The following is a 25627-nucleotide window of genomic DNA, read 5'->3' as shown; positions in this document are numbered from 1 at the left end:
CGGGGCCACTGGCGCACATTTCCAGCGCAAACGCAAAGGACAAGGGATTCCGGTTATGCACGGCAGATTTGGCATGTCGGAGCGCATCTGTCACACCTTTGTGGCGTCGCTGGTCTTTTGTCTTCGTGTTCACCTCATCCTCTCTTCCCTTTTGTTCATCTAAGCTGTGTTAGTCTATCTCTGCTTGAGAACCAGTCGTGCAAACACAGTTCACCACACACACACACGGACACACACACACACACACACACACACACACACACACACACACACACACACACACACACACACACACACACACACACACACACACACACACACACACACACACACACACACACACACACACACACACACACGGTGTGGTGTATTCGAAAAACCTTTTCAGCCTCCCCAATACCAGTCGTGGATTATCTGTTTCACCCGGAGGGAATCACTTTTTTAACACCCCTTAAAACACACACATACAGCATGTAGTAGATACACAATGTGTGCATGAAATAAACACACTGCCATGGGTTGTATTTTGTATGTATAATGTAGGCGTGTGCATTGCGACTGTTTGAATTCAAAGGATATGGAAAACAGGTTTGTCACATTAAGATAAACAATGAAATCGCTAACACACAACACGTATACTGCAGTGCGACGATACCTGTCGGAAGGAACCACTGCTCCTCTTGACGGGGGTGGGGTGAGGGTTCTGCAGCAGCTGCATGGGATAGTCCACTGCTGTGGAAGGTGTAAAATTGTGTGTATGAAAAACATGGACACATAAAAAATACCGGCGTGGTTACTCCAATTCGTCACGGAATACAAGAGTTTGGTGACAATTAGCAGCTTGCGCTAGCTAACGGTTAGTAACTCGGAAGGAACCGCCGCTCCTCTTGACGGGGGGGTGGGGGGGTTCTGCAGCAGCTGCAAGGGATAGTCCACTGTGGAAGGTGTTTAAGAATAACATCAACACCGAAAATACCTGTGTTGTGGTTACTCCAGAACACAGAGTTTAGTGACTATTAGCAGCTAACGGGAAGTAACTCGGAAGGAACCGCCGCTCCGCCTCTTGACGGGGGTGGGGTGAGTGACGCTAGCTAACGGTAAATACATTTGCAAACAGGAAAGGTGTTTATGACATGCCACCGTGTTTCACTTTGGTTTCTCATAGTTTACTGAGGGGCAAATTCACAAAAGGATCGCACTGCTTGTGCGACCACTAAACCTGCGCAAATGGGAAAAAAAGAAAGCGTGCAATTGAAGGTGAAGTGCACCCCTAGCATATAGCGTCTCAGAGCTCCCCTTTCTAAACAAAGCAGCCGCGTCGCAAAAACAGTCAAACTCAAAAAGATCAGCACCGATAGCCACACGCAGTTACAGTGAAATGATTAGCATCTTCGGTAAGTTGGTGGTGGGTGCCGTTTAAACTCCTATTTTTGGGGGGGATGGCATGACATTTTGAAAAATTTGTGAGGGAAGAAATTATTGAAAAACAAGTTATTACTGTATAAACAAATAAACACATCATTTCTCCCGCCGATTAAAAAAGGGCAAATTTCGTGTTCAGTTGCAACTTTACAACGTAGTTCAGGGTTAGGCTAGAGTTGTGCTACGATACATTTGAACAAATTACACGTTGGTCCTCTTTCATCACGCAGCCTTGAAGTCGATCGTGAAGTTAAATGCAAATGAGGAAACTAATAAAAGCCGGTCACCAAATGAACCGAAACACTTCTCTTATTCCCTTCCATTCCCCTCGAAGAGAAGACAGCCTCAAATGTCTGGCTATAGCTGACCTCTACCGCACAATCCAACAGTCCTTCAACAATCTTTTTACATTCATCTGCCAAAACATTCTGAAGCACCCACACGCATGCCTTTCATGAAAGCAAATGAATGGCTATCCTTAAATTGCGCCTACAATGTTTTGGGTTTGAAAAGACGGAGAAAGACAAGGTTACCCACGAGCACAGCTTGTAAGACTCGTGAAAGCAGGACTGCACAAAGCTGCACTAACTGTGCAGGCGAGAGTGTTTGAAAGCTACCATCAGCCGCATTGTTCGACTGAAGACGGTGTTCGGAGCTCACTGACGCCTTTCCATTTCTGTCAAAGTGGGGTCTTGGGTTGAAGTGCTTAAATACGCTTAAGTTTCTCTTCAACACGTGAGGGTGAAGACATGGGGTGCGTATCGTTAGGACTTTATCAATACTAGTGCTGTTATCGACTCTGCTTATCGGTTCGGTTCCTTATCGATGCTCTTATTGCTTCTTTTAGATTAGATTGTGAGAAAAAAAAAAAAATGTATGAGTAAAGAATCGCTGCTTCATTATTCTTGCATGTAAACAAATAGTCTTCCTTGAGCAGCAATACAAGAAGATCCAAAATCGTTATAATACATGAGCTAAGAGACTAAGCTAAGGCACCTACTGGAGTAAAATGTAGCTTTGATATGTCGTTATATTTATTTCGGGGACTGTTCTTCCTCTGTCAATTGTGTTTTAATACCATGCTTTGTTGTCTTGGCAAATTATGTTTCAAAAACATTTGAAAAGATATTGTGTGCTTTGTGTAATAACTACGTAATAAATGTAAATTCAAATTTACATTAAATTTAATTTCTTTCATGTTGCCCTTTGCAACAGTGGGTTTATGGTTTCATGGGGGCCAGTGTGTCCCGGCCCAACTCCCCCCCCCCCCCCAAGGCCGGAACCTCTCTTTCCTCCAGCTTGACGACTGACCTGGCTTGCAGGGGATCGGCTGCAGCGGCAGGGTCATCTGGGAGTCGGAGGCGAGGGACTGGGGGTTGTGGTGGAAAGCCGGGATCATCACGTAGGGCATGTTCACCTGCTGGGACGAGGCAGCACAGACACATGAAAGTTATTTTCCTCAAGAGGCTGTGACGCTGCGATGACTTGTCTTATGTGAAGAACCTCTGGAGGTCACGAGGGGAGCTGACCTGGATCTGCTGCTGAAGCAGGTTGATCTTGTGCTGCTGCTGGATCAGCTGCTGCTGCTGCTTGGCGATCTGAGAACACCAGACGTGTGTTTTGGTCACATGCATGTGGCAAACAGACACAAGTGCACACAGTGAAGGAGACCATGATCAGGGCTTCATTCAGGGACTCGACCTGAGTGCACTTCACTGCAGAATGTATGAATATTTCAAAAAAAGTCAAATTACTAAAAACATTGATGAACTGAAACGACAATTGAACCATATTGAGAAATGCCCGATATACATAGTTAGATGATATGTATCTTGTAGGGGTGTAACGGTTCACAGATCCACGGTTGGGTTCGGTACGATACGGTGGAGCCACGGTTCGGTACGTTTCGGTACAGTAGAAAACTATAAATGCCAGAGAAATGTACTTGATTTTAAAATATATTTATTCATTACAACTAACATCATGAAGTTATTCTTTGACTTTGAACAATGATGGAACTATACCTGAGTGACCCATCTTCTGGGGTGTCTTCTTAGCAACACATAAGCATAAAAAACAAAAACTGCTCCTTAATGTTATGTAGTAGTGTTACTTACATCTTGCTTACATCTTGTATTGTTACTTACATCTTGCAAAAGAGATTTTTAATCTCAATGAGTCGACCTGGTTAAATAAAGGTTTAAAAAATAATAATAAAAAAATTTAATTTGTTTTTTTTATTCAAACTTATTCGGTTCGTCATGTGTACCGAACCGTGAGCCTCGTACCGAACGGTTCAATACGAATACGCGTGTCGTTACACCCCTAGTATGTTGGCATTATTAAGACACATTCATAACAGAGAATTTCATCTTAACCTTTTTTGTTTTTAGAAAGTTATGAACTTGCATTTTAACTGCAGAAAGCTAGTTTTGGCCTGGGAACTCTCTGGGTAGAGTTGTTTTAAAGGGAAACCCCAGTGACTTTACTTTACTCATCAAAGTGTGTTCACAGGTCTCGGGGAGTACTACTGCATATGTGAAAACAGAGGGAGCTGTCTGAAGTCTGATAAATGGCCTCAAGTGATGTCACTTGAGTCAGAGTAGGGCTGAAGAATACATGTTTGATGATCTCGGGGTGTGGAGTAAGAAGAAAGTGAGCAGACCTCTGTAGCCCGCTCCTGAATCTCAGACTGAACCCTCAAAGGCCGAATTGCATTGTGGGCAATATAGGTGCACGGTTTTGATAAGAAAGAAAGATACATGCAATAAAAAAAAAAAAACTTTATCTCTGGTTCCGCTGCATTGATTTTGCTCCTTTTTTTGACAGTGTTGTAGAAGTGCAATGATAAAGTGGTGGCACCATTCAGACTGCAAGAAGCACGAGTAATTGGCATCAATGGTAGGATGAGGGATGAGGGTTCCTTCTAATGTTACAGACTTATACATTAAAGTCATATCATAAAAATCTCAGTGTGTTGAGTTTCTATTTAGTGTCCAAGAAGAGTGAGATAAGTAACCTGTGAGTGACAGATAGAGCTGAATAAAAACAGTTGCACAGAAGGGACTTGTAGTTCCTGATCTAGCTCCTGGGATTCCATCGGACCTGGGTCCGGTTCGTGATCGGACTCCTCCGTGTGGTACCTGTTCCTGCTGCTGCCGAGCCAGCTCCATCTGCTGCTGCTGCTTCTCCAGCAGCAGGGCGGCCATGTTCCTCTGCTCAGAGTGGGCTCCCAGGAGCTGCTCCCTCAGACCGCTCAGCTGGTTGATCATCATCAGCAACTGGAGCTCCTTCTCTGCCAAAGCCTCCGGGGTACCTAGAAGGGGGGGGGGGGGGGGGGTCAGAGGGTCAGGTCTCAAACTGAACCACAATCAGTGTTGTGTTGTGATGGGTCTCTATACATCTTTACAATGTTTAGTGTGAGAAATTACATTTTTAAAGCAGCCTGAAGTCTGTATTTTAGCTATAAAAATATGTCAAATGACAACGTAACGGGGTCACTCATAGTGATGAATGTGAATCTGCAGATCCCCTCAGCTTTATAGGGAGTTTTAGATCGTTCTTTAACTGTTTGGCCCACAACTTGACTGTTTTGGTTCAGTCTCAACACTGCATGGTTTTGTTTAAGAGCCAAAAGGTCTATGAAGACCTCTGTTCTACAGATGTCAAGATACCAGAAATCTAGTATTTGATATCAATACCACGGTGAAAAACAAATAAGGTATTTGCACAATCAAACAGTGGTGTGTCTTTAAGGGGTGTATAAACGGTATAAAGGTGCTGTTGGTGTTTGAAAGCTGACCTTTCAGTCGTGCTGCCACCACTGTGCTTTTATCCAGAAGTTTCTCCTTCCAGTCAGCATTCAGCAGCTTCTCAATGGTGGGCATTACTGTTGACAGAACACAACAGGTACTCAGCAGGGCCGCACCGGCGTGGAAAATATTTTCCATCTGACACTAAAACTACGATCTCGGCCTCTCCTCTGCCTTCCCTAATGGCATTGATTGAAGAAGATGCTGGAGGTGCCGAAGGGCAGAGGTTGTTTGTGCCTCCGGGAGAAGTTTTGAGTGTTTGAGTGGATCGATATTTGGACAGAGAACAATCCAAGGTCAGCGAGTGGAGAGAATTTGAGAAACAAAAAATATTCATGGGGCGAGGAGTGCAGTGCTGGTGAAAGACCGGAGGGCAGGGAGAGTCTCCGGGAACAGCTCAGGAGAGCAGCCGTTTACCCCGCGTGTGGAGGACATCAGACAAAAAGCACCCCGATCCCTCCGAAAACCCATTCAGGAGGCAAAACAACACCCTCGCTTTCACGAGACAAACCGTCACTTCTGCGCATCGATTGTTCAGCAGCCTGCATTGTTTGCAGCTGAATGGCGGCAGAATGTAGTGCACTTAAACACATAAGATATGGACTCTGGCAGCTGAGAAAATTGTATGGACCTGTGTGTGTGTGTGTGTGTGTGTGTGTGTGTGTGTGTGTGTGTGTGTGTGTGTGTGCAGGCAGGAGACAGACTGTGGCTGTGCGCCGATACAGATGGTTCAAATCCAATATCGAGGGAAACGCTGAGTACTTGTTAAGGTGAATTAAGTGCAGGTCGGTCTCTCGTGCTGCCAAGTTCTGTATAAAAGAATTAAAGCTTCTAAAAATGTAGAAAGTGCATGAACTGCAGTTTACATTGATTAATTGTTTGCATGTTAAATATTAAAAACAATATGTGGAGAGCAGGCGGCAGCCTCCGGTTCTCCCGAGTGAAGCCGATGCAGAAGTGTCTTACATGGTGCATTCTCTCTACTGACCAGCAGGGGGCAACTCCTCTGGTTGTATAGAAGTCTATGAGAAAATGACTCTACTTCTCTCTTGATTTATTACCTCAGTAAACATTGTGAACATGAGTTTATGGTCTCAATCTCTAGTTTCAAGTCAAACGGACCATAAAGCAGAGTATGCTTTAGGGCGGGCTTACTGTGATTGACAGATCGCTGCAGCTACCAGAGCCGCATACAGCATCTCTACGTCACTCCTCCGCAATTAAAATATGGTAACTTCTGTTAATTGGCTGCGAAAAAAACAACACGTCGACGGTGAAATCGCCAAACTCGAGGCTTCATAACGGCAGTCTGCAAAGCATGGGGTGACGTCACCATGACTACGTCCACTTCTTAAATACAGTCTGTGGTGGAGAGTGAGAAAATGTCCCCCAAGTGGAGGAGCCCTCATTGATTCCAGTATGCACGCTTTAATATGTGCTTAATTAACGCAGGTCATATCGCCATCGCAATGTTGAACAATGTTAATTGCACTTCTCAGAATCTCCTCCTCCCTCTCAGAACAGGAGGTTGCCGCCTGGGTGAACCATAATTACCCGTTAGCATTTAAATAATAAGTTGAGACAGACCTTCCTTGAATTTGGATTGTCCTTCCGGTCTATCACGCGTCCTGGCCTCCCTCAGTCCCATGGGGCTTTGCCTGTGAGGCAGCTCCTTACCCGGAGAGCCCTCCTGTTGGGGGGCAAAGTACATCTTTCGGTTGGACACTTCCAAGACATTTCCCTAAAATAACCCTCGATAATCTCTCCCGCACCTTGTCACGCCTTTTCGTAATATCCTTACCGAAGGGGAGCGGGAGAGCGGTGGGGTCAGCTGGCGGGCCTCCAGCGGATGGTTTCCCGACCAATCGCGCGAGGGAGACCTCTTGAGAGGCTCGGCGTGGGTTATGACTCCGACCCCTCCGCCGGCCTCCTCCTGTTCCACTTTGACTCCGACACACGCCATGCTGACATCCCCACCAGACAGGAGGTGCAGCGCTGGAGGGCTGGGCTCAACCATTCTGTTGAAAGACGAACGACAGCACACAAAGCTCGGTGTCATTTTCGGTGGGGCGAGGTTTGGCCACTTGCCACGGCAAGTTTTGATTTGGATGTAATTACAGTAAAGATCTGAGATCAAAAGAAGAACTTTCGGACTTGAGACATACATTTCACATCAGGGGAACAAATCTCACAGCATATCACTTAGAACTCAGAGCTTATCAAGATGAACAAGTTCAAACAAGAGCTGGTTAGACGAGACTAAGAGTCGACTGCGAGCTAGCGGCTTTGTGTGACTAGCAGTCAGCACAAAGCAGTGGTGACATGCAAACAATGACAATGTTAACAAGTTGATGTCGCAGGTAGAATGTTTACCATGTTCACCATCTTAGTTCAGCATGTAGCATGCTAACAATTGCTGATTAGCACTAAACACAAAGTGCAGCTGAGGCTGATGGAAATGCCATTCATTTTGCAGGTATCTGGTTAATAACCAAAGTATCGGACGATCTGGATGAAAAGTCAAGGGGATTTAAGTTATTATTAAAATGTATCCTCTGGGGACAACGAATGTCTACCAAAGTTCAGCCATCAAGTAGATGTTGAGACACAGATCAGTGAAAACTTTTTAATTTAGAGGATCACCCAAAGTCATTAGAATTTATCCTCTGGCAACCTTGAATGTCTGCGGCAAATTTAAATGGAAATCCATCCAACAGCAGTCATGATATTTCACTCTGAACCGCAAACCTTGTGGTAACGCCAGAGGAAAGGTCAGCGGGTCAGTAGGCTTCATCCTCAAGGGACCATGAATATCTGTACAAAGATCGCAACCCAACAAATGGTTGTTGAGATATTTTGGTCTGATAGTGGAGGACTCGTCAACCAACAGAACCAACCGCACGTTGAACGTTTTATTGAAAGTAGCTTGACAACGATCAAAAGCAAAAGATTGGAATTCATGAGTGAGTAAAGAACATATGTCTGGAGGAACAGAGGGGTGGGTATGAGGTATTACTTGAGTCTACTTTTGTAGTGATGGATTTAGTACTGTGGAAATGTAGATTATGCCAAATCTATGAAGACAATAAGTAAACAGAGGGAAGTTTGAGAGCTTTTGAGCTTTTTTAAAAATAAAAACATATCTTGAAAGTTCTTACACGGAATTTTTAACTGGTTATGAAACCAATTTAATACTAAAGCCTCTATATGATCTACATAAGTAAATAGGACCATCAGCGAGAAGATTGACTATTTCAATGTAGAAATACAGTTATTTCTAAAATCTGTCATCCTGTCTGATTCCCCACAAAATCAGAGGGCCCTATGTACAGCATGCAGACTCAACAGAAACTCCTTCAGCTCAGCCCAGGCCACTACAGACAGACCCAGATCCGGCTCAGGTGGAGAGCGCCCCGCCCAGCATCATTGTCTCCTCCTCCGGCCAGGAGGAGAGCTTTGGAGGCAACAACCAAACAACGCTGCTGGAGACCCAGGCCGTATCGCTGCGACTGCTGGAGCCAAGGGCGGCACGGGAAAACCAGAACCAGGACTGCAGCTTTTATACGAACTTGTTTGAACTAAAGGCCTGGCTCCATCTGCTGTTAAATATCTGACCACATATTTAAAGAACTTACTGGAGTTAAATTTCACTTTTCTGTAATTTAAAATGATTTTAGAATGTATGGAAGACTCCAATGATGGCTGTCAGCGTCGTCGCTGCCTCACAGTGTACCCTCATGTTGAGGTGATGCAGATCGGGTTGTGAAAATATGGCCCAAAGCCTCTTCACATGGGTGTGTGTGTGTGTGTGTGTGTGGGGGGGGGGGGGGGGCTGTTTTAAGACACCGCTGAAGTCAAGGGTTAGTTGGTGATTGTGTTACCACCACCTACAGTCACAGCCAGGTGCATTGTCCAGTGTGTGCGTGTGTGTGTGTGTGTGTGTGTGTGTGTGTGTGTGTGTGTGTGTGTGACAGAGAATAATAGGAGGCTAGAGGAGAGGGAGACAGACATCGCCACAGTGAGGGAGAAGGGGAGAGAAAGGAAGAGAGGACAGGTTGAGTGAGGTTTGAACCACAGTGACCTTAAGCATATGAACTCAGGCTTGTGTGTGTGTGTGTGTGTGTGTGTGTGTGTGTGTGTGTGTGTGTGTGTGTGTGTGTGTGTGTGTGTGTGTGTTTTTGTATTTCCCAGCTCTGCAGCGGGAGGAAAGAAAAACACAGCAGACAGCAGAACAAAACAAACAGAACACACAAGGGCAAAAAGTGGACATATATATTAAAAGGCAGAGAGAAAAAAAGCCATTGTTGGAGCCGGGGAACAAAGGAAGCCGGGACAATGGGGGAGAGGCTGACAAAAGCCGCCCGGCCGCAGGAAACAGGCCGGATAACAATGCCAGCGGAATGTGCCGACCAACTCGGGAACACGGCAAAAAAAAAAAAAAAAGCGGAGCGCCACCGTTCTGCGGAAAGCATAATAATGATTACAGACCCCCCCCCCCCCCCCGGCTCTCCCAACCTGCGTACTGTGTTTCCGAACAAAGCCACCTGTCTGCCAGGGTCCACGGCTCCAAACCTCAGTGATGTATACGCATGTTTATTATGTGTGCGTTCAAGAGCTGCACTGATTAAAAACACCACTACAAGCCTGAAAACAGAGCGGGGCCAACACCTTCATCATCGATCAACTGTGACCAAGAGCTCCGCAAGTCACACGAGTTAACTCACTCTGACTGACTGTATTTGTGGTTGACAGCTCAACACAATCAACCTATTGTTCTTCCACAATGGGAACTTTCACAGGATTAAAAAAAAGGTGCAGGTTTCAGGGCCAGAGCCCCAACAAATGTGTTCAGAAGCATTTCCTTCCTCGAATGCAAAGCTGTTTGTTTGCACTGACTGAAACTTGCATTGTTTACGTTTACATGTTTTGCTAGCTAGCTAGGCAATTTGCGAGTCTTTTTCTAAGAATGACGTAGAATCATTATATTACAAAATTAGCATGACTGGTGCTGCAACTGATACTTCTACTGCTACCGAACCGTCCATTACTACTAGTACTGTTGCTCCCACTAAGCTCTGTTACTGCTGCGACTACAGCTACAACCATCAGGACTACTGCAGACTTGTGCAACAACTGCCCCTGTTTCTCCCAGGTTGCCACGAGCTGCTGATGCGGTGGTATTTATTGTGATATGGTGGTACCTCTTCAGTATTGTTACAGTAAATGAAACCTTTGTGGCAAATGTTGGAAATCAATGAGCAGCTCAACCCCATCTGATTATTTTATCTATAAACAGTTTCTCAATTGACTTTTTAGAAGATTATAAATTACACATACCAATTCTATCCATATCCACTCCTTGTTACTGCACCTGTTGCTGAATATAAAACATCTTCTACTAATACTACTGTTATTTTAACTGACAGAGCTGGGCCATGTGGCTGAACTCAATACCAGTCGTATCACCACTAAAATCTCTGTAGACGATGACACTAAATGATCACCGAGTAAAGAAATATCTATATATCGTAACCAACCATCAGGGTGATGCGGATCCACTTCATTCGTTAATTCAGCTTTTACACTCACTGCTTGTTACTTCCAGGCCGGTGCCATCTGGGCGAAGACACCAGGTGTGCACCTACAAGGAGAGCCACATTCATTCAACGGGTTCGTGGAGTTTGGCAAGAAGAAAAGAAAATCATGGGGGGGTGTTAGAATGCCAGCATTCTGCCAAACACTGTTGTTACTGCATTGCAACACAAACCTCACACACCACCTATCTGCCAGAGCTCTGAACCTGCACCAATTATGTGTGTGTGTGTGTGTGTGTGTGTGTTTGTGTGTGAATTCAAACTCTGAATCATAATAAAACCATCTCACGCTGCTGAAGGTAACTTAAGCCTGGTAGCACCTTAAATACAGCTGCAAGTGTGTGTGTGGGGGGGGACTTCGAACACGATATCACACTGTGTGTGTGTGTGTGTGTGTGTGTGTGTGTGTGTGTGTGTGTGTGTGTGGGCCAAAATCTTGTGTTCAGGTCCAACAATTTAAATTTCCCCAAAAAATAAATCTGCCCAATGATGTGAATATTCAATGATCGAGATAACATTGATATTTGACATCTGCGGTGACAATTGGAAAAAAAACAACAGCAATCGGCGCACACAAAGATCTGCATCAGCCCAACCTGTCTGATTGCTATTGTTCAGGTGCGTGTGTGTGTGTGTGTGTGTGTGTGTGTGTGTGTGTGTGTGTGTGTGCTTCTGTGGAGCATTGGGGAGGAATGAGGATGGAGAGGTGGGCAGCTGTTTAGCCAACACAGCAGCAGCAGCAGCCACCGTGGGTATCAGCGAGGGCCTGATTGTGAGGGGGGGGGGGGAGAGTTTTGTCCCACAGCGAGTTATTCCTGGTCCCCCCCTCCCTCCACGTTCCACAGAGGACTGGTCTGTAGAGCTGCCACAGGTGGCTTTCACACGCCTCCGCACGGGCTCTGTGTCACCCAATGCTGAGGTATGCGCTGAATCTCAGCGATCCACAGACCCGCTGACAGCCAGGAATGCTTCAAGGTGGGCGAGTGTTTTACAAGCACATTGTTGTTGCTTTGCCCTCAAACAATGCTTTTAGCGTATTTAGCTTGAACAATGGGGAGCTCCAGTCTCGTTTACTTAAACACACACTTAGCTCACGAGCAGCCGACTGCACCCAAGTCGATGGAACCTGACCTTGTGTACGTATGCATGTACAGTATGTAGTCGGTGTGTGTGTGTGCGTGTGTTGGATGATTTGCATGGCATCGCCTTCCTCTCGAGGTTATCTGACTGCGGCCTGTTTTTTTTCCGGCCACCTACGGTGTCGTTCGGCTTTTACGGGCGCTCACCACACGCCGCTGAGAGATCACAATAAAACAGACCTCAGAGCAGCTGTTGAGCTCAAGAAAGTGGAACAAAAAGGGACCAACAAATAAAAAGATTTGACTTCGTTGTCATTTTCTGTCACGTTAAAAACAGTTTCCGACTGAGCAGATACTGGGTTGGGGAGTTCAAACTGGAAATAAACTGCCCGAGCGGGTGAGATGATTATACATTTTTTTGCTTCCAGTTGCTTAACTTTGTGTGAGGACATCTTGACACCTGTTGCTAAGAAATTCCAAAGCAACAAGTGCACTGGAAACAATTAAAAACCGGGAAAGTCAGTCCTTTAGCCTGTTGTTTTGGTTCTCAGGGCCACAAACTCTGCTCTTATCAACCTCACTTCTACTGTCAAAGTCAGCGACTAGCTAGTGAAGAGCTACCGAGACGTACTGTAGACCGAAGCAGCTAAAAGGACCACAGTCCTACGTTCACTTAGTGGTAATTGAAAAACACCTCGGTGAACGAATGATAGGGTCGCTGTCTGCCTGTTAGATGTGTAAAACTTGACAACGTTTGCTTGATAATGGTGTTTAAGGCTTCTTCCGTTGCTCTTAAGTGTCCAAAAATATTATTTACTGCAACTTTAAACCTGAACTGAACAATTTGTTTCAAGAATTATTCATTCGTTCGATAGTGCAATGTTTCAACATCTTTGTGTTCATCCTTGTCTCCTACAAATCACATTCCCATACCACGTTTCTTCACATTATCGAATATGTATTGGACGACATCAACATGCATATTACCCAGGAATCACCATTCCATGATAAAAATACCAAAGAAAAGAAGAAACTATTCAAGTTAAGTTTATGTGGAATAAGCACCTCATTTTGTTGGCTGGTGACTTTACATAAAGAAAGAAGAGAACGCCCTGATGGAGATGGGTTTGAGTTATACAGCTAATGACACCAGTTTAGGTTCAACTAAGTTATTTTGTGAACACGGGAACATTTCTAAGGTTCCAATCTGACTCAATTGCAGACGACCGGTAAACACATTGTTGGAGGACCTGTTCTTTCTACGCCCCCCCCCCCCTCGACCCCCAGGGGCCACAGTGCAATCTCACCGCCTCATCTCTATTTACACCTGTCTCTGTTCGACCAAGTGAAGCTGCAATGGAGACAAACATGCAACTTGTTTGTCTCCTTATAACTGTCACGGAATTTTGGCGCAAAACCAGACGCTGAACTACAACACGCGGCAGCAGAGAGGGAGCCCGACTCTGTGAAACCGAACACTTCCCACGACACAAGAATCACTCCGCACAAAACCGTCAGTTACCCAACAAGTTGTAACACGTCAGAAATAAATAAAGCTAACATTCCCCCCTCCGGGGGATTGGCAACGCCAATCCCTTTTGTTCTTCTCCCTTTCTTTTCTTTTTCTTCCTTTGTTTCCTTCTTTCTCTCAGTGTTTTCTTTGCCGCCCCCCTCCCCCAACACAAGCAGCTTGTTGGGTTTACGTAGTCCATGCCGCTCAGAAACTAGTGCCTGAGGCAGAATAGCAGAGAGAGCACAATAGGAGAGAGACAGAGAGAGACAGAGAGAGAGACAGAGAGAGAGACAGAGACAAAGAGACAGAGAGAGAGACAGAGAGAGAGAGTGTGCCAGGAGCCAGTTGAGAGCAGCAGGATAAAGTGTCAGACATCTAAAGAGGTTTTACTCTGTGATAAACAAACAAAGACATTCCCATTGTCAACCCTGAGACTGACAGCTGGAATGGCAGGTTTCCTGCAGGAACGTATCAAAAGGCAGAAAACCACAACGTGAAATATCTCACACGCTGATCTTTGCACATTTCTACAGCCAGGGCCGTCGCACTTTGCACTGCGTGTTTTTCTCACGCCGTTTCCGTCTTTGCAGGGCAATGCAGCGGTTTGCTTTCCAACCACGCTGTGCAGTCGTGTCGAGACAAGCGCGAGCTGATGTACAAACAAATGTTTTGGGAAATGTTTAGCAGCATTTGCTTCGGGGCGATAAAGCCGAGCCGGCTTGCCGTGCCAGCGAGGGCTCCTGTCTGAACCCGCGGAGGCCCGGCTCGGGCTGATCACGCCCAGAGAGCTTCCAGAAAACTGAAACATCTCTGACACACACCACATCACATCTTCTTATCTGCTCTGTGACTCTGAACCTGTATCGTCTCCTTCGGCTGACGATCAGTGAGGGATGTTTTTAAGTTTTCATAAAACTCTGAAAAATTTGTGCTGACCGGAAAAAAACTGATTCGAAAAAAAAGAAAGTAAAATGTATTTGTAACAATGTCTAAAAACTAGATTTAAGAGAGCGGATTGTCCATGTAGTCTGCAGTTGTCTGTACTGACCTGGTGGGCGGATGCGAGGACGTCCAGCGGCGCTCCGTCGCGGGAACAGACCTGCTGACACGAGTCATGGCGACTGGCTCTCCCTCACCGGCAACGCCTGGCTTTTTACTACTCCCCCGGTTACCTCTGACCCGGCTAACCCGTCCTCCCCCTCAAGGAGGGTGAAGTACAAAGAGCCTCTTCAAATCTCACCGAGCATTTGCATAATTAGCATGCTGTTTCAGGTAAACCGCCGCCGCAGCCCCGACGCGTGCGATACCGATCGGACACCAGCCCACTAACAGGTGCGATGGCGGTGTGATAAGGGCATTCATCGGGCCACCGGCGGACGCTTCCGAACAAAGTCGGCTCTATGCCTTGTTATGATTTCCTGGACATGTGACTGAAACTGGCCCGAGCGAGGTCACGAATCGTGACAAAGCCGTGGAGTGTTAAGGGCCAGGAAATAAAAGCAACATGTAGACAACAGAGTGCGATAGAATCAGACATCCATTGTGACCGCTGTTTGATATAATTGTATAACTAAGAAGAGAGGAGCCTGTTTTAAACCGAATTGTAGGCACAATACCCTGATTATTAAATCACTAATGCACTAAAAAGTCTTTATTAATGCTTTTTCTGCTGCTTATGAAATCTCTTTTTGGGCCCCGAAAAGAAACCAAAACCAGCTGTAAGCTTAGTTAGGCCGCCATAAACTGTAATTCGTGAGAAAAAAGAAGAAAAATACTAACTTTCTTGCCCGGCACATGTTGGCTGTTTTTTTTGTTTTTTACTTGAGTTGGGCCCAGTTGCACTAGCTGCTACTGTGACGATATCACTATGGGGTGGGGGGGCGGGGAAGCTCCATTCGCATGTTAAGCTGCAGGAAATGTTCCGTCACGTGACTACTTCATCTCTTGTATGAACTCATTCTGGTCCAGTGATTACATTCTGCTGCGTTACTACTGTTCTTTGTGAAGCCCGACTACACTTTTGGAGCTCTATCTGCAGTGCGCCGTATTTTTCGACACTATACATGTGCGTTGATGCATGTGTAGCCGGTGATGGAGAAAGAACTGCAGCAGCAGGTTACTTGAGCTGGATGCAAATATGCTGTGTTCACACAAGGCTGCCAAACGTGTCCCGCTACATTGTCGCCATTGAAGTGTTGCGCTCGCTGACGGAGTTATGCCGTTAAACTGCACTGGGAACTGGCAAACAGCAAGAACACATTTTTCTTTAATTTCTTAGACAGAAGGGAATGAGAATTTTAAGGAGAGAGAAGGCGACCGGAAAAGGTGAAAACAAAACATTTGATTGGTCGATGCTTCACCGAGTCATTGGAGGGCTGAGAGCAGTAGCGTGTCACAACCGTCAAGTGTCAGTTTGTAGCTTCGTGTCACCGGCTTCCACTGAAAGTGACTTGTAGGCGGTTGCTTTGCAGTTGTACACGGCATTACAGGGCTAGCACACGTAAACGCGTGATATTAGCCAATAGAGAGCGGCTACGCAAACCTAAGCGAGGCAGACTGCTCTGATTTCAACTGAATTTAACTTTGACCCCAAATGCACCACGAGACGGAGACTGAAGTTATATTCAGCTGTACTTTAATATATTAGGCTGGTGGGTTCAGCATTGTGCCAGATTAGCTGTGGACAGACACAGAGATGCACACTCACGCACGCACACAGCCAAATACATAATGTCCTGGCATAGATTTTTTTTCAAAATACATTTTAAAAAGTTCTAATCAGTAGTATAACGGGCTATAAGGGTAAAAGCTGCTAATGTCCGATTATAATATCAGCGTCTGCATAGCAGCAAGGGTCGGCATTACTCAGCGGTCGTCACCAGCTAATGTCAGCAGATTGAGGGCTGTAAACGGGAACCATACGCGCCGACTGCATACGTGAGAACACCCAATATAGTATATATATATATATAAACATATATAGTATGTGCATCTGCTGTCTAGTGTCTGCGTTGGGCCTTTAGTGAGCATAGACTATTATTGTGTCGTGAGTTGTGTGCCCGTTGAGAACACGAGTGGCAGAAACAAAGCGGTGTAAGTTAAACTTATGGATCCAGCATGATCGGGAGCGCTCAATCACATCCAGTCTACACAGACGAGATGGGAAAAGCATTTTTCTTCTGACCTGTTGTGCTCAGGGCAACAGGTGTCTTTCACCAGAAATAGAAGAAGAGCGAATGCTGTTGTCCATATGCCGACTGACTGAAAGGAACGATTCAAAATAAAAATCACTGATGCGGTCACTTCTCCCAGTCGTAGACAACAAATACTGTAATGAGGTGTCTGACATGTTAAAAAACAAAAGTGTCTGCAGGCCTGACATTTTGTCTACCTCAGCAATCGCAAATTTTTATTAATCCGTCATCCTTTAAAATGATTAACGTCAGTTGCTGAATTCGTAATACAAGACAAAACTGAGTGAATAACGTTAATAATAATCACTACTGTCTGATCATTTGCACATCCTTTGTTTCTCGATCATCCCTCGATCTTTAAATTCACCAGTGTTCTTTACTTATTTTGTCGTAAAGTGCTCCGTGAGTGTGACACGTCATTTTGAGTGATGACGTTTGCACGGATGGTAGCTCTGAGCGGATTACAGCAGTCGCCATGTTGTTTTTTGTCACCGATGAACGGAAGTGACCATTTGGAATGCAGAGGAGTGACGTAGACGCCGTATACGGCTCTCGTAGCAGCAGCAACCTGTCAATCACAGTAGCCCCGCCCTAAAGCATCCCCTGCTTTATGGTCTGTTTGACTCTAACTGGACCATCATGTACTAAATGAACATCATGCTGTATTGAAGAAGACTTGAAACTAGAGATTGAGACCATAAACTCATGTTTACAATGTTTACTGAGGTAATAAATCAAGAGAGAAGTAGAGTCATCTTCTCATAAACTGCTGTACAATCTGACTTCTTTTTGCAACCAAAGGAGTCGCCCCCTGATGGCCATTAGAGAGAATGCAAGTTTTAAAAAACTTCAGCATCGGCTTCACTCAGCAGAACCGGAGGTTGCCGCTTGAAAAAAGACACAAAAATTGCAACCGGTTGCAAAAATTTAACTGCGCGATGAAGATTTCGGAGTCGGTGTGTAAACATTGATTGACACAACGGTGAGGTCCTATTTATCTTTAAACGTCGGTTGAAAAAAAGGGTCTTTGGTCGTTTCGTCAAACAACTGCGTACTGTATGTGCTTTCAGTTTTACCTTGCTGCCCGACTGGCTTCTAGTAAAGTTCAGCTTCTTGGTGAAATTTGAAGACCTTCCGACAGAACGTGGAATACTCTTCGGACCACACTGACAGATGTAGTCTCAAAGAATAGTGTGTGTGTGTGTGTGTGTGTGTTTGGGGACTTGAAATATTTCTTTACTGGAAAGGCGTCCACACAAACACACACACACATAGTTGTGGAACAAAGCTTCCTTGCGTTGCCTCATTAGAGAATGAGCTCTCAGGACTGGAGACACAAAAGCCTGGCCCTCTTCTCCTTCCTTCCCCTCTCCTCCTCTGTTCTCGTGGCCTTTTGATGTCGAGGGTACTGAACCATATAGTGCCGAGTCCAAAGAATAAGCTCATCATGAATACACACTTAAGTTTCCACATTTATTTTGGTTTGTTTTCTACCTGAGTGTGTGTGTGTGTGTGTGTGCGTGCAGAGACCTACATGCACCCGATAAGGTGCTGTTGTTCTGCGGTCGCTGGTCAGTACATCACACAAAGAGCAGTGTTGGGAACTCCAGCGCTGCGATTGAGTGATAGAGACATCACAAAGACTACATTTGACTGCCCTTTCCTCTTGGAGTTCAGGGGCTGCCCCACTGAGGCCCGCACACTGCGCGCACACGCACACGCACACGCACACTCAGCTTAGACACACTGCTATTGCTCCCATAAAGATCACATCAATACCATAAAGAAGTGAATCCATGAGGAATGAATTAAAACAGAAAGCTGCGACACCAATCCGTCACCACATTTTATTTGGCCGGCTGCGAATGAATCACACGGAGCGCTTTTGCGATGTGATCGCAGAGTTTCTCTCCTCCTGACGAAAAGATCATTTGTGTCGGTGAAAAGGACAGCTGCAGTGAATCCGAGCCGCGCGCTATCATCCACCCACACCGCCTTGTGTCGATGCATAAATACGAGGTAAAATAATGGTTAGTTAAACTTTAGTTATGTTATTTTACAGTGAACAAACAATGAAATGAGAAGTAATAACGTTTACTGATTATTAGTAATGCTTTCATCTGCTATTTTAACAGCTTATTGTTGCACAAATTACAACATTTTATAGGCTGTATTAATTCATTTCCTATAATTAATGATTTCCAAATGATTTGTAAACCTCTAAGAGATTGTTTGTAACATCTATGAACACTAAATATATGAAGGAGCAGATGTTTGTCGTACTTAATGGTTAATGATTTAACATTAAATGGCTATTAGTTACTTGCAAACCGATTATTTACCATTGACAAAGTATTAACGACATAAATAATGTTTTACAATCTTTCACAATCTCTTACAGGTTTGCAAAAATAAAATACAATATAAAAATGTGTGCAAGACTAAACTTTTAAAACAACAAATTACAACATTATTAATAATTAGTAAACATTCTTGATTATCATTGAATCGTGTTAACAGTAACCTAAAAAGTTGAATCAACTCTTAATTTACCATGTATTAATGATGGTTATTACTAAGTGTAACCCAAAGCCAGAAGAACGTTTTGTATATTTGGAACATTTGTAATAACGCACTACTCCAGTGGTACACTCTGTATAAATGACAATCCCACCAGCACTGTAAACCTTTAGAGAGCGCACTGAGTTGCAGAACATAACGTTAGCGGATCGTGTGCTAGCGGGGAGTGGCTGCCCAGCTACATTTCAATTACAAACTACAGACACTAGCGTATAATGTGCCCTACGCTTGTTGCTCAAGAGCTAGCGCCTCCCTGCTGATCATCAGGTGGTATTTGCCGGTCGTGACGGGCCATCGATGGAATCCTGACGTTTTAATGAGGACCAAGGGTTGCCAGGTCCGTGTGACAATACCAGCCCAGTGGCCAATTAATACCAGCCCAGTACCAGATGAAAATACCAGAAAATATGGCCTTGCTAACTCATAGGCACTGCTTTTAAAGTCCAACAGCATTGCTGTCATCGACAAATGTGATGTAATACCTGCAAAGAGACACGACCGATGTGTCGTCTGGACGAGAGGTTTTCCCTTCACTGCTCTGCAACCAGGTCCTAGAGCGGCCCTGTGTGATTAGATACAGCACACCGTCATAAACAAAGCATGTGACCGTGTCAAACTAACTTGTTGCTTTGTACATTTGCGTTACCTTCTCCCTCTTCCCAGGAAGGAGGAAACATGGACGTACTATTTTGTTACTTCGTTTGGATTTGTCGTTCGGTCGGGACTCAAGACCACCGCCGGCTCTAGTGTGCTGATCTGGTGTCAGTTTGCCACGATATGGGTATAAATAAACTATTTAATTTAAACCAAGGATTTTTTGTTGTTGTAGATATTATTTCAAAAAACGTATATAAAATAACTAGTGCTGGGCAAGTTAAAGCGTTATTATTGCTTTAACGCAGTTTTTTTTCTTATTATTAAGCGGACATTTTTAACACAAGAACCTGCCGGCCGACTGGCGGCAGCGAGCGGTGAACAGCTGTTTGTGTGGCGTCTCTTCCTGTTTCCTTCACCTACATTCCCCTGGGTCCTAAGTCCCTCCATGTACAGCTTCTCATCACCCGCTATGTACCAACGTACATTTATAACAAATACCACACATATTACGGTAATCAGCGTTGCATATGTGTCTGACCAAAATAAGCTAAATTAAATTAGTAATTTAAATTATTTTTTTTTGAGTTTTTAAGGCTTTTGTTTGGAATATGTATAATGAGCATATCATGTTATCGCTACTGAGATTTTAACAAACAAACCAAAAAAAAGAAGAAAGAAACATGAAATGATGAGGTTTGCAGTTTTCAAGGTGTATATTTCAAATTGCATCTATTACACAGATGAAAATAAAGTTGTGAACACCGGCTGAATATCTATTATCAGAATCATTGGAACTGTATTTTAACTGCTACTGTGTAAAGAGAATACTGCTGTTAAAAATAACCTTATTTGTTTAAAGCGTTTGCAAACCAAATGTCATTGCACTTTTGTTCATATAGCAGTACTTTTAAAGTGAAAGTGTGCAATACCCTTTTGAATTCATTCTTGAATTTTGCCCACAACAATGCGATTAATCACGATTAAAAATTGTAATCGTTGCCTAGCACTAAAAATAACTCGGACAACATGTCAAAAGTAGCCCAATTCTGACTTGGCGACCCTGTGGAGGACTTGCAATGAACAGGCTGCCTGTGACTCACCCCTGACCATGTAGATCGGCTCATTTTCTTAAATAAAAGCAGAGAGACTTCAGTCTGTTGTCAGGAGATCAGAGCCGGTGATTTTACAAACATTAGTATTTGTAGGCTGCAGCCCCTTTTTCACTGACGCACGAATGAATCCGCTTTTGTTTTGAGCTCTCCTTTGTCAAATAACTTCAACTTCAGTAAGGACACTTGGTTCTGAAGAAAAGGGAAATATTCACATTTGACAAGATTTTCATGATGGAATTATTACCGATTATGAACATCACTTATCATTTGCATCCTGATCAGCCCTTCCCCGACTGATTATGACTGCACTCTCCTCTGTGTTCTGCTGAGCGACAAAGTTGTGGTTTTTGGTTTGCTCGTCTTGTTTGTGCGCTGTGGTCGACTTTCTACAGAACTGATGAATGCAGAGAGCAAACAGCTTGATGTAGTGTCAGCTTTGGCTTTTCCTTTCTGACGTGAACCTAGCCCGCACTAGTGAGCATGTAACCCGTGCACCTCGTTGTGCTAAAGTGTGCTAGTGTCAAAGGAGATGTTGTTAGGCCCACGAGCACATGAAGCTCGTCCAATACAAGCGCAGAAATGTCACTGTACAGGAAGAAGAAACACACACAAGGGCTTTCTAAAGACATCTGAAAGATTCCGCGGACGACGCTTCGTAATCCTCCTGGTCAACAGGTGTGAGACTGGAGGTAAGCGCACAGTTGGAAGTTCGCAGCCTCTGCAGACAGCTGCTGTGCTGCTGTGATGCTTTCAAGCTCTCACTGTGTGATGGTCAGAGGCATTCGTGTTTCAGTGTCAACAAGACGAGGAAAACAACCCGTCAGCATCAAGCATACCACTAATGTACTGTACCAGACAAGCTCACGGCTAAATATGTAATGCAGAAAATAGCATTGTGACATGAACTTGTACCCGTAACCAGGGTGACCACCATGGCCCAGCACCGTGTCCTCATTGCCGCTGTGAACTGTGTTTCAAGTATTTTGTTTGTGGTGGAAAGATGCTGTCTAAATCCTGAATAGTGTTCAACGTAGTGTACGATGTAGTGTACTGCGTAAAGTACCATGTAGTGTACGATGTAGTGTACTGCATAGAGTACAATGTAGTGTACTGCGTAGAGTACGATATACTGTACTGCGTAGAGTACCATGTAGTGTATTGCATAGAGTACGATGTAGTGTACGATGTAGTGTACTGCGTAGATTACGATGTAGTGTACGATGTAGTGTACAATGTAGTGTACAATGTAGTGTACTGCGTAGATTACGATGTAGTGTACAATGTAGTGTACTGCGTAGATTACGATGTAGTGTACGATGTAGTGTACAATGTAGTGTACAATGTAGTGTACTGCGTAGATTACGATGTAGTGTACAATGTAGTGTACTGCGTAGATTACGATGTAGTGTACGATGTAGTGTACAATGTAGTGTACAATGTAGTGTACTGCGTAGATTACGATGTAGTGTACAATGTAGTGTACTGCGTAGATTACGATGTAGTGTACGATGTAGTGTACAATGTCGTGTACAATGCAGTGTACAGTGTAGAGTACGATGTAGTGTGCGATGTAGTGTACTGCGTAGAGTACGATGTAGTGTACTATGTAGTGTACAATGTCGTGTACAATGCAGTGTACAGTGTAGAGTACGATGTAGTGTGCGATGTAGTGTACTGCGTAGAGTACCATGTAGTGTACTATGTAGTGTACTGCGTAGAGTACCATGTAGTGTACTATGTAGTGTACAATGTCGTGTACAATGCAGTGTACAGTGTAGAGTACGATGTAGTGTGCGATGTAGTGTACTGCGTAGAGTACGATGTAGTGTACAATGTAGTGTACTGCGTAGATTACGATGTAGTGTACAATGTAGTGTACTGCGTAGAGTACGATGTAGTGTACAATGTAGTGTACTGCGTAGATTACGATGTAGTGTACGATGTAGTGTACAATGTCGTGTACAATGCAGTGTACAGTGTAGAGTACGATGTAGTGTGCGATGTAGTGTACTGCGTAGAGTACCATGTAGTGTACTATGTAGTGTACTGCGTAGAGTACCATGTAGTGTACGATGTACGATTTCTCCTCATGATTGGTGGCCAAACGTCTCATCAGAGGACAGAAGCCGTGGAACAAGAGGAAGGAGTTACTAAGGCGAGGAGGTTGCTGCAGGTTAACACAGAACCTTTGTGGAGACCCTGGAGGACAAGGAATGACAACCCTCACAATACACACCAAACAAGAACCCATCTGAAAACTACTGCTGCTTTTACTGCTTTGTTCGCCACTATTTTCTACTCCGCTACATTTTTTTTCTACAGTTACTTTGCAAATTTTGAAGTCTTCATTCATAACAAATGCTCATCTTGTAAATTACAATCCATCGTTATAAATTAAACTACTCTGTGGCAAACTAATGTAAAGTCAAATTGGCTCTACCGATCAACATTGTGCATCACGATTACTTGTAATGGATTGTTTTATAGCGTGGCAATGCTACTTTGACTGATTTAAAGGATCTGAATACATCTTCCACTGATGTGGTCGTCTGTGAAACTATTCTACAACAAGACGACGCACAATAGGTCACTGATAGTCGATGTTTTCAATCCATTCAGTTCATCGGAATAAAGAAATAAAGTTCCAACTTCATATGCCTGTATGTCTTCATGATAAACACGTCTGCTCCTATGAGCTCTCTCTCTCTCCTCTCTCTCTCCCTCTAAAGCTTTCTAAATAAGATGTATAAATAGGCCAATGACACAACTGTGGCCTTCACAAAGACACCGACGAGGGAGAAAAGAGAGGAGAACAGGACTCTGGCTTTAGTCACGGCCCCTTTATCCTCATGCTTTTCAGAAGCACAGGTTAAAAAGCAGCCTTTTTTTCCTTTTCATGCCTCCCTCCCTCTCCTCCCTCTCATCCTCTCCCCCTCTCCAAAACAGGTCACCTATTGTGGCGGCTAGCGAAAGGCTACTGTGGCATTTATCAGAGAGGAGGAGGAGGGGAGAAGACAAAACACACTCCCAATAAAGAGATAGAACAAGAGAAAGGGGAAGAAAGGATGTGTATGAAGGCCACTTTTTTCTCTTCCCTCACAAAGCCCCCCCCCCCACTCCTTCAGGCTAGCTCAGACAAAAGACAGGCCCCCGACTCCCACAATGCACTCTCTCCTTCAACCCGGCACACTTTATATCCTCACTCCATTCACCGCTGCTTCTTGAGAGCGCCCACGTGTGCTCGACGTATGTGTTTGTGTGGGCGTGTGTGTGTGTGTGTGTGTGTGTGTGTTTTATGGAGTTTGTAACGGCGGTAGCGGGGGTCTATGTTTGCCGAGGGTCTTAAAGACCAAGGAGCCGGAGCTCGGAGGTGTTACTATGGAAACGCCTTTGAGCAGCAAGGAGCACAACAGGTGATTCTGCCGAGAGCCCGTTCGCCTCGGCATTGAGAGAACCGCAGGGGGTCTGTGCTGCGTGCGCGCGTGTGTGTGTTTGCGTGCGCGTATGTGTGTGTGTTTCACAAGTAAAGCCGCACTTATGCCACAAACAACTTCGTGCGATAGGTCTTAACCAGCTCCAATAAGCTGGAGATCATGCCTGAAGTCGCTGGCTGGCCGCGGTAATGACGCGCTGCCTAGCTTTGGCGGGCGCGCACACACACACACACACACACACACACACACACATGCGGGTCAGGCCTACGGACCAGACTACACAGCAGATAAGTCTGGATAGTGTCTCAAAAAACAACGGAGAACAAACGGAGGAAAAAATCGAAATGCAAAATCCATTGAATCCTTTTTTTTGCAAGAATGTCAATAGTAGAAGCAGAGATGTCCGTGAAGGTACATGCTCCACTCTCACAGTGTCAGCAGACGCAGTTAGCCACCGGCTTGTGGACACTACAGTGGAGAATTTGAGCAGCTAAAGGGACACTTCCCTCAGGAGTCGGTGGAGACCAAAGACAGAGCTAAAGTCAATAACGGACTGACATTCATCTGGCAGATACAAACACGACTCCAAGTGAACGATGGTGCCGTGGCTGCCAGATGTGCAAATAAACAACTGTTTGCTTACAAGTGATGACACGACAATGTTGTGTTCACAACGTAATGTCTGCCCACCTGCTATATTCCCAAAAGATAAGGCTGGTCAGTTTTTAGATTTTTTTGTTTTTACACCAAAACAAATATTTATGTCTTGAATCCTCGCCAGAGCACCACATGTGGATTACTCCGCCACTGAAAATAGTTCCCAACAAATGCACTATTTCATCCTGTTTGAATAAAGTTTGCTCAAAAAAAACTACAGTGCCCAGCAATGTTCCCTCTAAGCTGCGCGCTTGAGCAATCGCGCACTGCTCGCACATTCTCAGCGCACAAGAAAATCTATGCAGCGCATAAAATAAAATTCAACATAAACGTATTAATTAATATCTAATATTAGTCCTAATCTTATCTAATCAATTAAACCAATAATAATAATAATAATAATAATAATTTTGTTTTCTGTACTATTTTGCAACGTAACTCAGTGAGTGACAGGTGTCCAGCCAATGATACGATTCGGTTCACTTACGCTACGCAGCCAATCATAGCATTGACACTATTGCCCTGCCCATTCGCGCCGTGCAGGTTAGCTAGCTAACAACAGTGCGGCGGAGTTACGAGACGCAAATGCTAACTCCTTATCATGGCGAAACGAACGGGCAGCGACATAAAGTC

The 25627-nt window shown here is 44.6% G+C and overlaps 1 protein-coding gene across 5 annotated transcripts in view; it reads right to left on the bottom strand.

Annotated features, from left to right (window-relative positions):
• sox13 (SRY-box transcription factor 13) overlaps window positions 1-25627 on the bottom strand; it is a gene marked incomplete at its 3' end in the record, with an annotated part of 47826 nt that overhangs the window by 8610 nt on the left and 13589 nt on the right. The window contains exons 2-9 of one of the 5 annotated variants that reach the window (XM_079265275.1): window positions 19677-19756; window positions 7036-7252; window positions 6822-6924; window positions 5225-5311; window positions 4566-4738; window positions 2952-3020; window positions 2734-2842; window positions 656-732 (exon numbers count right to left, since the gene is read on the bottom strand). In XM_079265275.1, the coding sequence (XP_079121401.1) occupies window positions 656-732; window positions 2734-2842; window positions 2952-3020; window positions 4566-4738; window positions 5225-5311; window positions 6822-6924; window positions 7036-7251 (834 nt within the window). In that variant the 5' untranslated portion in view covers window position 7252; window positions 19677-19756. The remainder of the gene's footprint in view (window positions 1-655; window positions 733-2733; window positions 2843-2951; window positions 3021-4565; window positions 4739-5224; window positions 5312-6821; window positions 6925-7035; window positions 7253-19676; window positions 19757-25627) is intronic. The other 4 variants (XM_079265277.1, XM_079265278.1, XM_079265279.1 and 1 more) reach the window with 4 other exon arrangements.

Source organism: Melanostigma gelatinosum, assembly GCF_949748355.1.
Source record: "Melanostigma gelatinosum genome assembly, chromosome: 3".
NCBI lineage: Eukaryota > Metazoa > Chordata > Actinopteri > Perciformes > Zoarcidae > Melanostigma > Melanostigma gelatinosum.
Note: the sequence above shows the minus strand (reverse complement) of the source record. Positions and strands in the feature narration are given on the sequence as shown.